Genomic DNA, 14,121 nt, shown 5'->3' with positions numbered 1-14,121 from the left:
GCAAATTAGTGTCAAAAGTAATGTAAAAGTTAAAAAAAAGCCTCAAGCAAAAAAAAAGTATTAAGAAATGGGGTGGTCAATTTTTGAGTCTGTTTAAACCGCTTCAGTGCGGCTTGGGAAAAGATGACAGGCCTGCCTCCCAGCTGATCACTCACTGCTCGATCAATCAAACTCAGTTTGCGATCTGGCTATGACCAGCTGTCCGGAGGACATGGAATAATTCCTGGGCTTCTTTGCCTGGAGAACACTTCTGGGCTCCAGGGAGTCCTACCCGAGCCCTAAAATTTTCATGCTGCCAGGTCTACTTGCAAAGTAAGATCGTGAAGAGACACTGCTCAAGCCACCATTCCCACAGGAAGCCACAAGTGCCTCTTTTCTGTCCCTCTGTGGAATTTGAGTAAAGTGACTGTTTTCTCCACTAACCCAGTTACGAGCTCTCTTTTTCCAGCTGTGTTCCATTAACACACAACTAGTCCTGTCATTAGGTGGAAGGGAGAAGGCTCTTTGGTTCTCCATTTCTTCCTTCAATTGTTTGCAGTTCTGCCTTCTGTACCCCGCACACTCTGCCCTTTCAGTTCACCCTCTGAAACAGCCTCTTGTTTGGCTCCTAAGGCATCCAACATTCTGAAGAGGCTACCACCCTCTATTTCATTACTCCGACGGGCCATCTTCAGTGCAGGTGGATTGGCCCCTGCCAGGGTGAGTGATGGGAGGTACTGCGGGCACAAGGTAGCATGGAAGGGAATGGCAGATCCTTCTGCTTCATTTTGGCCATCTGCTCATAAACCAGCTTCTAGCTTAGTAAATCAAGACACCCTGGATTTGAACTTCTAGACTCCTCAACCAGCATTCTGGGAATTTACAGTCCTAACATACCCAGAAGGCATTATTTTAGGGAAGACTAATTCTAAACTCTTCCAAAGGATAGAGAAGAGCTGCCTTCAGCTCTGGTAGACCAACAGCTCATCTAGCCCATTATGATCCAAGATCTAGTTGGTTTTTCTTTTCCCTGTTGTGTGAAAGTTTCATTTGGTTAATACCAAATGATGCCAAATACCAAATCTGGTTAGTACCAAAATAGATGTTTTGATATTAATATTTTCTAGTTCTAGCACTACCATAAAGCAGCAGTCAGAGGTCATTCAAAACCTACTTCATAGACTAATGGGGAAAACAACAAATGTTCCTTAGACCTACAATTTTCTTCTGCTCTAGCAAAACCCAGTAGAACAGAAAGGCAAGTTGATTTCTTCAAATTTCATTTTTGGTAACATTTTTTTCACAAATGGTAAGGTTGCCAGCAAAACCTGCCCTGCTGGCTTTCCAAAGTCCTCGTGTGATCATGCTGCTGCTCATGGTTTGCAGCAGTTTTTTCTTGTCTCCTTTCATTTTGTCTGGAAGGCAGAGTTCTGACCTCTGTCCCATCATTTCCTGTCCAGATGGGGCCAGGCAGCATTCTGGCGAAAAAGCGTGGGGCAAATAGAGACTAGAACTTTGGTTTTTAAAATGATGACAGCCACAGCATGGACATTAAAGAACTTACTGAGGTTTTGTTTTTTTGTTTTTTACCAAGAGAAACATCTACATTTCATTCACTGACTAATTGGAGCTTGTTTTGAGGATGCTCTGGCCATAAAATACCTGTTTAGATTTTATTGACCCCTTGGAAATGTCCACAATTGGAAAAGTTGTTACAAGTCTATCACAAAATCTTTGGGAAGAATACTGATAATTATGCTGTAGAAACAACCTAGTTCAAACAAGCCTGTTGTATTAGCCTGGTAAATACCTAGTAACAAGAACTCCATAGAAGCCAATTACCTATTCTATTCTGCCAAAAGGAATGACTATAGGTTCGTAAGATGGAAGTACCAAATGCAGTAAGAATTGTGATATACAACAACAGCCCCAGTTTGGAATCACAATTAGCTGGACATGATTTTTTTTAAAATAATTCAATCATGTCTGATTCTTGGGGACTGCCTGGACATGTCCCTGCAGTTTTCTTGGCAAGGTTTTTCAGAAGTGGTTTGCCATTGCCTCCTTCCTAGGGTTGAGAGAGAGGGACTGGCCCAAGGTCACCCAGCTGGCTTTGTGCTTAAGGCAGGACTAGAACTCACAGTCTCCCGGTTTCTAGCCTGATGCCTTAAAAGAAGCAGTCTCTCTTAAGTTAGACAAGCTGGGCATAGGTTTGAAATATGCAAATAGTGGGCAGTCACCAACCCTTTATTTCTGAAGAGGGGGCAATTTTAGGATTGAAGAAGCATCTGACTATTAACTTCCTGTTATACTTGGGAAAACTTTCTATTCCTGTTCCAGTTACTCTGGGTTGGCTAGCTAATTCAAGCACAGGTTAACATTTCAAAGCAAGTGAGTGGGAAGTGCTACCATCCATATGTTTTCAAGAGAATATATGGGCAAGAGAGGGAAAGTAATTTAGTAAAGTAAGCTTAATAGCCAACACCAGAACTCAGAATTTATGCAGGGGGTGGTGGTCAACAGGAGAGTTACATCAGTGAGAGGTCAGGCACAGTATGGTTTGGTAGGCGTGTGTCAAGGTATACAAGTTACTTAAGCACAGTGGTAAGTAAATGCTTCAGCAAAGGATCGTTACCTTGTTGTGGTGCTGGAGCTTGAGCACCTCAATGATGCCATAAGCTAAACCGTGAAGGGCCACCCAAGACGGGAAGGTCATGACAGAGAGGTCAGACTAAATGCGATCCCTGGGGAAGGTAATGGCAACCCACCCCAGTATTCTTGCCGTGAAAACTCAATGGATCAGTACAACCAGAGATATGTCAGTATACCATCGGAAGATGAGACCCCCAGGTCGGAAGATGGTCAAAATGCTACTGGGGAGGAACAGAGGATGAGTTCAACTAGCCCCAGACGTGATGACGCAGCTAGCTTAAAGCCGAAAGGACGGCTACCGGCCGACGGTGCTGGTGGTGAACGACGAATCCAATGTTCTAAGGATCAACACACCATTGGAACCTGGAATGTAAGATCTATGAGCCAGGGCAAACTGGATATGGTTATTGGTGAGATGTCAAGATTAAAGATAGACATTTTGGGTGTCAGTGAACTGAAGTGGACTGGAATGGGCCACTTCACATCAAATGACCACCAGATCTACTACTGTGGACAAGAGGACCACAGAAGAAATGGAGTAGCCTTCATAATTAATAGTAAAGTGGCTAAAGCAGTGCTTGGATACAATCCAAAAAACGATAGAATGATCTCAATTCGAATTCAGGGCAAGCCATCTAACATCACAGTGATCCAAATATACGCCCCAACCACAGATGCTGAAGAAGCTGAAGTAGAGCAGTTCTATGAGGATCTGCAGCACCTACTGGACAACACGCCTAAAAGAGATGTTATTTTCATCACAGGAGACTGGAACGCTAAGGTGGGCAGTCAAATGACACCTGGAATTACAGGTAAGCATGGCCTGGGAGAACAAAACGAAGCAGGACATAGGCTGATAGAATTTTGCCAAGACAACTCACTCTGCATAACAAACACTCTCTTCCAACAACCTAAGAGGCGGCTTTATACATGGACTTCCCCAGATGGACAACACCGAAATCAGATTGACTACATCCTTTGCAGCCAAAGGTGGCGGACATCTATACAGTCGGTAAAAACAACACCTGGAGCTGACTGTAGTTCCGATCACGAACTTCTTCTTGCACAATTTAGGATCAGACTAAAGAGATTAGGGAAGACCCACAGATCAGCTAGATATGAGCTCACTAATATTCCTAAGGAATATGCAGTGGAGGTGAAGAATAGATTTAAGGGACTGGACTTAGTAGATAGGGTCCCGGAAGAACTCTGGACAGAAGTTCGCAACATTGTTCAGGAGGCGGCAACAAAATACATCCCAAAGAAAGAGAAAACCAAGAAGGCAAAATGGCTGTCTGCTGAGACACTAGAAGTAGCCCAAGAAAGAAGGAAAGCAAAAGGCAACAGCGATAGGGGGAGATATGCCCAATTAAATGCAAAATTCCAGACGTTAGCCAGAAGAGACAAGGAATTATTTTTAAACAAGCAATGTGCAGAAGTGGAAGAAGACAATAGAATAGGAAGGACAAGAGAGCTCTTCCAGAAAATTAGAAACATCGGAGGTAAATTCCAGGCCAAAATGGGTATGATCAAAAACAAAGATGGCAAGGACCTAACAGAAGAAGAGATCAAGAAAAGGTGGCAAGAATATACAGAAGACCTGTATAGGAAGGATAACAATATCGGGGATAGCTTTGACGGTGTGGTCAGTGAGCTAGAGCCAGACATCCTGAAGAGTGAGCTTGAATGGGCTTTAAGAAGCATTGCTAATAACAAGGCAGCAGGAGACGACAGCATCCCAGCTGTTCAAAATCTTGCAAGATGATGCTGTCAAGGTAATGCATGCTATATGCCAGCACATTTGGAAAACACAAGAATGGCCATCAGACTGGAAAAAATCAACTTATATCCCCATACCAAAAAAGGGAAACACTAAAGAATATTCAAACTATCGAACAGTGGCACTCATTTCACATGCCAGTAAGGTAATGCTCAAGATCCTGCAAGGTAGACTTCAGCAATTCATGGAGCGAGAATTGCCAGATGTACAAGCTGGGTTTAGAAAAGGCAGAGGAACTAGGGACGAAATTGCCAATATCCGCTGGATAATGGAAAAAGCCAGGGAGTTTCAGAAAAACATCTATTTCTGTTTTATTGACTATTCTAAAGCCTTTGACTGTGTGGACCATAACAAATTGTGGCAAGTTCTTAGTGATATGGGGATACCAAGTCATCTTGTATGCCTCCTGAGGATTCTATATAATGACCAAGTAGCAACAGTAAGAACAGACCATGGAACAACGGACTGGTTTAAGATTGGGAAAGGAGTACGGCAGGGCTGTATACTCTCACCCTACCTATTCAACTTGTATGCGGAACACATCATGCGACATGCTGGGCTTGAGGAATCCAAGGCTGGAGTTAAAATCGCTGGAAGAAACATTAACAATCTCCGATATGCAGATGATACCACTTTGATGGCTGAAAGCGAAGAGGAACTGAGGAGCCTTATGATGAAGGTGAAAGAAGAAAGTGCAAAAGCTGGCTTGCAGCTAAACCTCAAAAAAACCAAGATTATGGCAAACAGCTTGATTGATAACGGGCAAATAGAGGGAGAAAATGTAGAAGCAGTGAAAGACTTTGTATTTCTAGGTGCGAAGATTACTGCAGATGCTGACTGCAGTCAGGAAATCAGAAGACGCTTAATCCTTGGGAGAAGAGCAATGACAAATCTCAATAAAATAGTTAAGAGCAGAGACATCACACTGAAAACAAAGGTCCGCATAGTTAAAGCAATGGTGTTCCCCGTAGTAACGTATGGCTGCGAGAGCTGGACCATAAGGAAGGCTGAGAGAAGGAAGATCGATGCTTTTGAACTGTGGTGTTGGAAGAAAATTCTGAGAGTGCCTTGGACTGCAAGAAGATCAGACCAGTCCATCCTTCAGGAAATAAAGCCAGACTGCTCACTTGAGGGAATATTAAAGGCAAAACTGAAATACTTTGGCCACATAATGAGAAGACAGGACACCCTGGAGAAGATGCTGATGCTGGGGAGAGTGGAAGGCAAAAGGAAGAGGGGCTGACCAAGGGCAAGGTGGATGGATGATATTCTAGAGGTGACGGACTCGTCCCTGGGGGAGCTGGGGGTGTTGACGACCGACAGGAAGCTCTGGCGTGGGCTGGTCCATGAAGTCACGAAGAGTCGGAAGTGACTAAACGAATAAACAACAAGTAACAAATGAGAAAGTATTAATATTTATTGTAGATGGCTAGAGTGGGAGGCTAAGCTGATTTACTCTTCCTGTTCACCAACTGGGATTAGAGTAGGTCTGAGGAATCAAGGGAATTTATTTATTTTTTATCCTGCCTTTATTGTTTTTATAAATAACTCAAGGCGGCAAACATACCTCATACTCCTTCCTCCTCCTATTTTCCCCACAACCACCACCCTGTGAGGTGAGTTGGGCTGAGAGAGAAGGACTGGCCCAAGGTCACCCAGCCAGCTTTCATGCCTAAAGTGGGACTAGAACTCTCGGTCTCCTAGTTTCTAGCCCAGTGCCTTAACCACTAGACCAAACTGGCTCAAACTGTGCTGAATTCTCCCCAGCAGGAAAGTGCTAGACCCACAGCTTCAGGGTTGACCCAGCCCTACATCCAAGTTGTGAGACATATAGGCATAGCATAGAACTTGGCATGGCACGCTATTGTCATATCCAGGCTATGCCAATCTCCTCCACCTTGTTAAAATATCTCCAGTTATGTTTCTCTTCAATAATAGTGAGTCTCAGAGCAACCAAATATGGCCTGCAGATGACCCCAGAAAAGCAACAGAAAACTCTAACTTTTAGACGGGATGACCTCTGGGAGGCAGCAAAGAACTGGTTTTCTGTATCTCCTTCTTGCTGCTGCCTAGAGGTCGGTCTGGAGTCTTGCAGACCGGAAATGGCCTCCTGCGATCATTCAACATCCTTGACCTAGTTAGCGATGCAACAGAATGGATTCAAAAAAACATTTCCATACTGCTGCCAAGAAAACTACACGAACGTATCAACCAGGAGTCAAAATCAACTGAAAGAAACTTTTGACTTTACCCTGTACGGTATAATATCTTGCCGGATTATATGAGGAAGTTGGAAAAAAAGGATGAGGAACGGGTAGTGCATAACAGAAAAAGCACCCGGAAGCTTTTTATGTTACACATACAATTTTTTAAAAAAAAGGGTACTCAAAGACTCTCCGCGACGCTCTTTCGTTCCTTCCGTTTCCTCATTTCCGGCACTCTGTTGCTTTTAAAATCCTTCTGGTAGGAAGACATATTGTTTTCCAAGTATTCATGTTTCATTACAATATTACGCTACTCCCCATAAGTAAATATATAAATATATATGTATGCAGTTTCCTCTCAGGCAAGATCCCTCCGCTTTAAAGAGCCAAGGTTGCTTCTCCTACACCCACCGTTTGCGTCTAAGAAGGAAGCGGAAGTGACGTCCTGTGCTCAGTAGTTAGTGGAGAGCCGGAAAGAGGGAGGGTTAAGGCTCAGGCCCGGGAGCCGGAGGGAGCCGCAGAGCAGCTGCTCGTCTCCGCCGTCGCTGCCCGGACCCTCCAGGTACGCGGTGGGTTTTTACCGTGCGCATGCGCGGGGATCCCTCTTCTCTATATCCCTTCGCCCCTCGTGACGGGGGCGCCGGGGAAAGTTGGTTGCCATAGAGACAGGAGTTCGGTGGGGGAGCGGGACAGCCGGCAGCACCGGCGAGGAAGGAGGGACCGCGGCTGTTCCCCGGCGGCGAAGCGATGCCTCGTTGGGGAAGCGGAGGAGGCTGCGAGGTGCCGTGGCTGGCGTTTCAGCGGGGATGCCATGTCGGAGAGGGGCAGGCTTCTCCGCAAGTGCCAGGGAAGGGCAGCGTTTGCCTCAGCGGGACTGCTCTGCGGGCTCGGGTGAGGAGCACGGCCTTTCTCGAGGGGTCAGAACAAGCCGCGGCTCGCGCTGGTTCTTGTGGGGCTCAGGTAAGGGGTGTCCCTTTCATTGCACAGAGGCAGGACGGCGGCGGTGGGGAGGTTTCTCTGAGGGGCAGCGCCTCGGGAAGTCGGAGGAGGGAGTGGATATTGGGGGTTGCTATGGCAAAGGAGGGCTCTCCCTCCATCCACCCTCCATTTGTTCTGTTAAAATTCTGATGAAGCAACCCCTGGCATTTGGGGTGGGAAGACTGGGTTGAGGCTACCTCTGATGACTTGGGATTGCTCTGCCGGCTTCACTGGTGGTAGGGAAAAAAAGTCTTGGGATATCACAGCCAGCTTTCACTTTCTTTTTTCTTCCCTTCCTTTTGATAATGCACCTAAAAGTTGATGCATCTTTCTGTACTGAGAATTTAGGAATTTTGCAGCAAGGCTTGCTTTCTCCTCACCAATTTCTGGTGCTGTCTAGGCATGCTGAACTGCTATTTTGCTTGTGCCGGGTGGGATGATGGAAGTTGTACTCCAACGCATCTTGAGAGCACCAGGTTTAGGAAGGCTGTGAATTTAAGGGGATTGGATAAGATTATTTAAAGGATTGAGTAATCACACAAAGGATAAAATGACGAGGTGGTGCAGCAGGAACCTGTGGAATATTCTATTTAGCTGCTTTTACTTTAGTACAATAGTTCATATCCCAGATTTGCCTTGGCTTGTATTTCCACCTCTTTCCCCAATAGTGTAGATTTTTAGTAGTTCATTGGGGAGATTTGAAGAAATCATCTGTCTTGCATTTTTATCGCTTTTTATATGTACGACTTGAGTGGGTTTGGTTGTAGTGTGAAAATATCTGACTGGGTATGCTTCGACACCATTTGATTCTGCCTGTCTTGATGTTGCTCTTTTGTTAATTTCTAATGATGAGGCTGTAGGTGAAAACAAACCCATAATTGGGGCTATTCCCCAATTATTAGGGGTTGTTTTTTGGGTGGGGAATTTTTTTAGCTTCACCTTGCTTTCATTGATATTACAATCTATGTACTATTAAAACTCTCCTGTCTGTTTGATACTTTGTAACCTTCAATTGGGCAAAACCCTGCATCATAGGGCAAAGCCTTTTCAACAAGGGTACCTCAAATGGGCTAACTTACAGAATGCCAGGACCCGTCATTCCTCTGTGAATGAAATTTTGGAAAGTTGTTGCCGTTTCCGTGCCACTGCGCTGCTGTTCTACAGTGCTGCTGCCATGGTCAGCCGTGGTCACGTGATCCTCATTTACAACGTTCCATGACAATGTCCCACAAGTCAGTGGGGAAACCCTCAATTCCTCCCCTCCCTGGCAGCAGCCACTTACCTGCGTGCTGGCTTTGGACTTGCAACTTCCTGTGTGGGAAGCTTGCAGGGAGAAAGTCAGTGGGGAACCTGGCAGGGAAGGTCACAAGTTGCTTGGGTAAGTCTCCCCCACCCATGCACTCTCTGCCAGTCCTTCTGGACCCGCCCCAGCCACTCATGCACTCGCTTGTTCCCTCCCCCACCTGGCAGTCTGAAAGGATTACCCAACGGGTCACAGGTTGTCTAGTCTTTATTAAGAATATATTTTTAACACTGCTTAACTGTAGTTTGCTTGGTTCTGGAATCCCTTTGAAGAAGCGTCTCTGTGCTCATAGAAAGTCTTTGTGCACATGTGTACCCATGTGTTTGTACACACCTGTACACATACATTTCCTCTTTTTGCAGGGGGGGAGAGATGGCTGAAATCAGTGACCTTGACCGCCAGATTGAACAACTGCGGCGCTGTGAACTCATCAAGGAGAGCGAGGTCAAAGCCCTCTGTGCAAAGGCCAGGCAAGTGTTTGCGAGTAGCTGCTTCTGTACCGCAGCATGCAGCTGATTATGGTAAAAGGCGATTCCAGATGACACATCTCCCTTTTTCTTCCAACAGAGAGATCTTGGTGGAAGAAAGTAATGTCCAGAGAGTAGATTCCCCAGTAACAGTGAGTAAGGGTTTTGGGGGATGCTTTATAACATCTTAGACTGGTATGGTTACACCAACTGTCACGCAAGCTCCTTTATTTTTTTCCTATCCCTGATGCATTTTTTCCAGGTTTGTGGAGATATCCATGGCCAGTTCTATGACCTTAAAGAACTCTTCAGGGTGAGTGCTGCTACCCACTAGTTCCATGCTGCCTTCTGTGGCCCTTCCTTCCTTCCTTCCTTCCTTCCTTCCTTCCTTCCTTCCTTCCTTCCGTCCGTCCGTCCGTCCGTCCTGTAGCTTCCTTATTCTTGCGGGTAACCTTTCAATGTGCTCCTTGTCTTCATGTGTCAGGTGGGTGGTGATGTCCCTGAGACCAACTATCTTTTCATGGGAGACTTTGTTGACCGAGGCTTCTACAGTGTTGAAACGTTCTTGCTACTGCTGGCACTCAAGGTAAGGAAAGCCCTGATAAGTGAACGTGAAACATTATTTTTTTCTTTCTTATTTAAAGTCAACATGTCTTGGCAGTGATGCAAGTTCTGGCTAATGCCTCTTTAGGTCTGTAGGCTAAACTAGATCGATCTGTTTCTTTTTACAGGTCCGTTACCCTGACAGGATCACCCTGATCCGTGGCAATCACGAAAGCAGGCAGATCACCCAGGTGTATGGGTTTTATGATGAGTGCTTGAGAAAATATGGTTCTGTCACTGTGTGGCGCTACTGCACTGAGATCTTTGACTACCTCAGCCTCTCTGCCATTATTGATGGCAAGGTGAGTATGCAAGTATAATTCCTGAATTGTGATGAATTATGGAGCTGAAGGGGATCAGGCTCTGATTTGAAGGACTTACTGTCTGAAAAATAGAAAAAAAACCCACATATTTTCTGGAATGGGAATTGATTTTGGTGGATGGCATAAAGTGTGCAAGGCAATAGTAAAAGATTTAGTGCAATGCAAAAGTGTCAACTTTTTGTGGCCCAGGGTTGCTTGTTTGTATTATTTTAGCTGCAAGAGATGGAGGTGTGGGATAATCATCTTTTTCCGCTGGGGGGAAGTTATTGTTTTAGGTCTTAACATATGGTCAGGCTCCCAGGAAGGTGTGAACTTGGCTGAAGTTTCCAGAGGCTTAAACAATGTAGTTGGAGACTAAACCTTTATTAATGCTACAGCAGCCATTACATTTGGTAGTCACTGAGTGGCCTCGGGCTGATTCAGAATGATATCTTCTCTTAATTCAAATCCAGCACTGGGTTTTTTTTTTTAAGTGAATGCATAACAGAGTATCAGAGACTGTAAAGGGGCAGGGGGCACACCGAGGTTGTGGGTTGCCTCTCTCTGGGGTGAGGTGATCAGAGGGAGAGAGCAACAGTTTAAAGGTGCAGGGAGGTCCATGATATATCTGGGTGTGTCTTTTCTGTTCAGATTTTCTGTGTCCATGGTGGCTTATCCCCATCCATCCAGACGCTGGACCAGATCCGAACGATAGATCGCAAACAGGAGGTCCCTCACGATGGTCCCATGTGTGATCTTCTGTGGTCTGACCCTGAAGGTACAGTTGTGAGAGGAATAATCTCTCTCTCTGTGAATAATATCTGGGTAGTAGATACCATAATGGCTGAAGTTGGGTACAGGTTTGGTGCAATCTGATTAAGACTAGGACATGCCAGAAGTAGTGTGGAAGGGTGTTGTGCCTATAATTCTGACTCAAAATTGTTCTAGGACTGAAAGAGCTAGTTACTGTTACATGCATAATCTACTGAGACTGAAATACCTCTTCTTTACGAGGAGTTGCAGAGAGACCACAGTAGATTATATTAAATTCCAAGCACATTGCAGCAGACATTTAATAAACCTTGCATGGGCTTTCAGTCATCAGCGAATCAAACAAACGGTAAAACACTTAAGTCTTCCGCTAAAGGTAGTCAAAATGTTTTGTAGCTCTATCTCCATTCCCCTCCCACTTCCAGAGTTACTGTCTTAAAAGATTTTTAAAACGGAAAAGGGACAACCCTGTATGGTGGAATATGAATGGTGGTACTGAGGTGTTTTATAATGTTCCCTTGCCAACTGATTGGCTTTCTTCTGTTAGTTTGCAAGCCCAGGTGCTTCTTTTTCCTTCATTTGCCCACCATTTGGCTTCCTTTGTGTCAATATTCTGTTCCTGTGCCCTTCTAGACACTACAGGCTGGGGGGTGAGTCCTCGAGGTGCTGGCTACTTATTTGGCAGTGACGTGGTGGCGCAGTTCAATGCAGCAAACGATATCGACATGATTTGCCGGGCACATCAGCTGGTCATGGAGGGATACAAATGGCATTTCAATGAGACAGTTCTTACTGTGTGGTCAGCCCCCAACTATTGCTACCGGTGAGAAAGTGCAAGGGAATGGTATAGCCATTGTGGGCACTTACCGTTTTGGTGTGGCTCGGAATAGGGAGAACTGTGGGGTGGGGAGATGGGGATAGACATCAGCTGGGTGGGTTTCCCAGGGATGCGTGGCGTTGATGAACCCTGAAGCCAATGAAAATTTGACCCCTTCCCTCTCTTCCAACCACAGCTGTGGGAATGTTGCAGCCATTTTGGAACTGGATGAACATCTTCAAAAGGAATTTATCATCTTTGAAGCAGCCCCTCAAGAAACCCGAGGCATCCCATCTAAGAAGCCTGTTGCGGACTACTTCCTGTGAATGCTTCTTCCCCCTCCTCCCCCTTGTGCGGCTTCTGTTTCCTATTCTGGATGGAGTGGTCAGCTTCTCTTTCAGCCTTTGGCAGGGGCTCAGCTCTCGTCTGTCCTTCTCTCCCTTACCCTGGCCCTTGCCCAATAAATTCTCGGTTCTGGACCCCTTAGACTGAATTAGCCATCTTTGCCCAACATTGCTGATTCCTGGGCAATCCCCAGGATTGCCATAATTGGTACCTTCCCCCCCTAAAAACACTTCTTAGGATTTCTGCCTGTTGGAAAAACCTGGAACTTTGTCAGCTCTTTCTGTGAAAAGAAGTATCAGCCCAGGAATGAAGAAAGGCTGTAGCCCTTTAAAGATCTCTAGTTTTGTGGAGAAGTCACTGACCAATTTCTTGAGAAATTCTTGGTAGGGCTTTTCTACTCGCTGAAGCAGCATTGTCTAAGCTGGTGCCCTCCAAATGTGTTGGCCTAAGACTCCCATCATCCTAGCCAACATGGACATTCTGAATTAGATGATGGAAATTGTAGCATAATTAATCTGGAGGACACCAATTTGGAGAAGGTTGTTCTAGAAGAACTGGAAGTTATTGCTAGAGAATACATACGTTACAAAGAACTGGATTCAGAAATAAGGAGAAGCCAAACTGATCAAAGAATATCTGATCTTGTTAGGGGAGCTACTTATCTGGACTAATCTCCCCCCTCCACCATGTCACTTAGATGCTTCCTGGTTTTTCCTTTTCCCCCTTGTCAGCTGACCTCGGAACTCCATGATTTTGGTGCCACTCTGTAAGATTTAAGCAAACAGGAAGTGCTTCATACTTCGCTGTTTTGGGTTGCTGGAAGACCTACAGGGCTGAGGATTTTTGGCACTTCAGTCTAATTTGCTTAAATTACATGGAATAGCTTGAGCTGAAATAGGAAGCCTTTCCTTTGTGTGCCATCACTCCTGATTCCCACTCTACTCCTTAAAAACTGTATGGCCAGTGGAAGACAAGACTGTCCCCAGCCTACTATACCAAAAAATCCTGATCTTGCAAAAAGATTTTTTGGGGTCACAGGAGGATCCAAATGCTCTATGAAATCCATTCAGCTTTAGTAATGGATTTATTAAATCTTTTATTGGCAGATCTGGTTCTCCTACTTCTTCTCCTTCTCCCTGAGTATGGAGATTGGGACCACATCATGCTAATGGATTTGACCAATGGGACACGTTTTCTCTTATCTCTCTCTGATCTTCTGCCCCTGTGGGGATGTGGTAGCCAAGCCTATAATCCCCAGGCTCACGTCTTCCCCATCCCTTCTTGCCCTTTATTCCTGTGAAGGAATGTGCAGTCCAGGTATCTATTTAGAGTTAGAACGGGGAATTTCCTGCCATCTCCCATGATCTGTCTCTTGCTCTAATTTTATTTTGTTTCCATTTTGTTTTTCCTATTTACAACTTTTAGATAAAAAATTATAATAAAATTGAGAAAAATTGAGCATCTTGGACATTGTCTATTTCTATGGCCATATCATTTAAGAATGGAATAAGTGCTACAGAAATACTTAATCTGCAAATATATATTTCTTACGATAATTAATTTCCTAATTCATTTGGTTCTGGTAGAGAAAGGAAGATGATTTGAATACGTTCTCTGTAGTTGCAGATGAACATAAGAGAATCTTTGCGTCCTCTCGTCAAGCCAAATGGGCTCTGCCAGCTATGGGACTTGGTATCTGGCATATTATCTGATAAAAATGTGATTTTTTTAATAAGGAAGGTTTCTTGTTCCTGTGGGGCTGCTACTGCCACATGCTCCAGTCCAATATCAATGCTAAAACGATACGTTGGGCAGACATAGGTAGGAATACCTGCTTGTATGTCAGTCTGTCTTTTGTGAGATGCTTTAAAAGGAATGGCTGGAGCATAATTACCACTATTCAGGATATTGAACAGAAAT

The 14,121-nt window shown here is 44.9% G+C and overlaps 1 protein-coding gene across 2 annotated transcripts; it reads left to right on the top strand.

Annotated features, from left to right (window-relative positions):
• Nucleotides 1-7,059: 7,059 nt before the first annotated feature.
• On the top strand, nt 7,060-13,659 carry PPP4C (protein phosphatase 4 catalytic subunit). Of its 2 annotated transcripts, none has more exons than XM_063301303.1 (9): nt 7,060-7,177; nt 9,259-9,366; nt 9,464-9,515; nt 9,626-9,676; nt 9,848-9,949; nt 10,095-10,268; nt 10,920-11,046; nt 11,673-11,862; nt 12,053-13,659. In XM_063301303.1, the coding sequence occupies exons 2-9, from the start codon at nt 9,269-9,271 to the stop codon at nt 12,180-12,182; spliced, it is 924 nt and encodes a 307-aa protein (XP_063157373.1). In that variant the 5' UTR covers nt 7,060-7,177; nt 9,259-9,268; the 3' UTR covers nt 12,183-13,659. The 2 variants fall into 2 exon arrangements, with proteins under 2 accessions (XP_063157373.1, XP_063157374.1); XM_063301304.1 differs by having other exon boundaries at nt 7,064-7,184.
• The last annotated feature ends 462 nt before the right edge of the window (nt 13,660-14,121 follow it).

The sequence above is a fragment of the Candoia aspera genome, chromosome 4 (genome assembly GCF_035149785.1).
Source record: "Candoia aspera isolate rCanAsp1 chromosome 4, rCanAsp1.hap2, whole genome shotgun sequence".
NCBI lineage: Eukaryota > Metazoa > Chordata > Lepidosauria > Squamata > Boidae > Candoia > Candoia aspera.
The sequence above is the reverse complement of the archived record's forward strand: the minus strand, read 5'-3'. Positions and strand labels throughout refer to the sequence as shown.

Excerpts from the sequence above, each read along its gene's own strand:
- PPP4C (XM_063301303.1), top strand. The coding sequence starts at position 9,269 with ATGGCTGAAATCAGTGACCTTGACCGCCAGATTGAACAACTGCGGCGC. Across the intron at positions 9,516-9,625 it reads GAGTAGATTCCCCAGTAACA|GTTTGTGGAGATATCCATGG; the intron begins GTGAGTAAGGGT and ends CATTTTTTCCAG. Across the intron at positions 9,677-9,847 it reads ACCTTAAAGAACTCTTCAGG|GTGGGTGGTGATGTCCCTGA; the intron begins GTGAGTGCTGCT and ends TTCATGTGTCAG.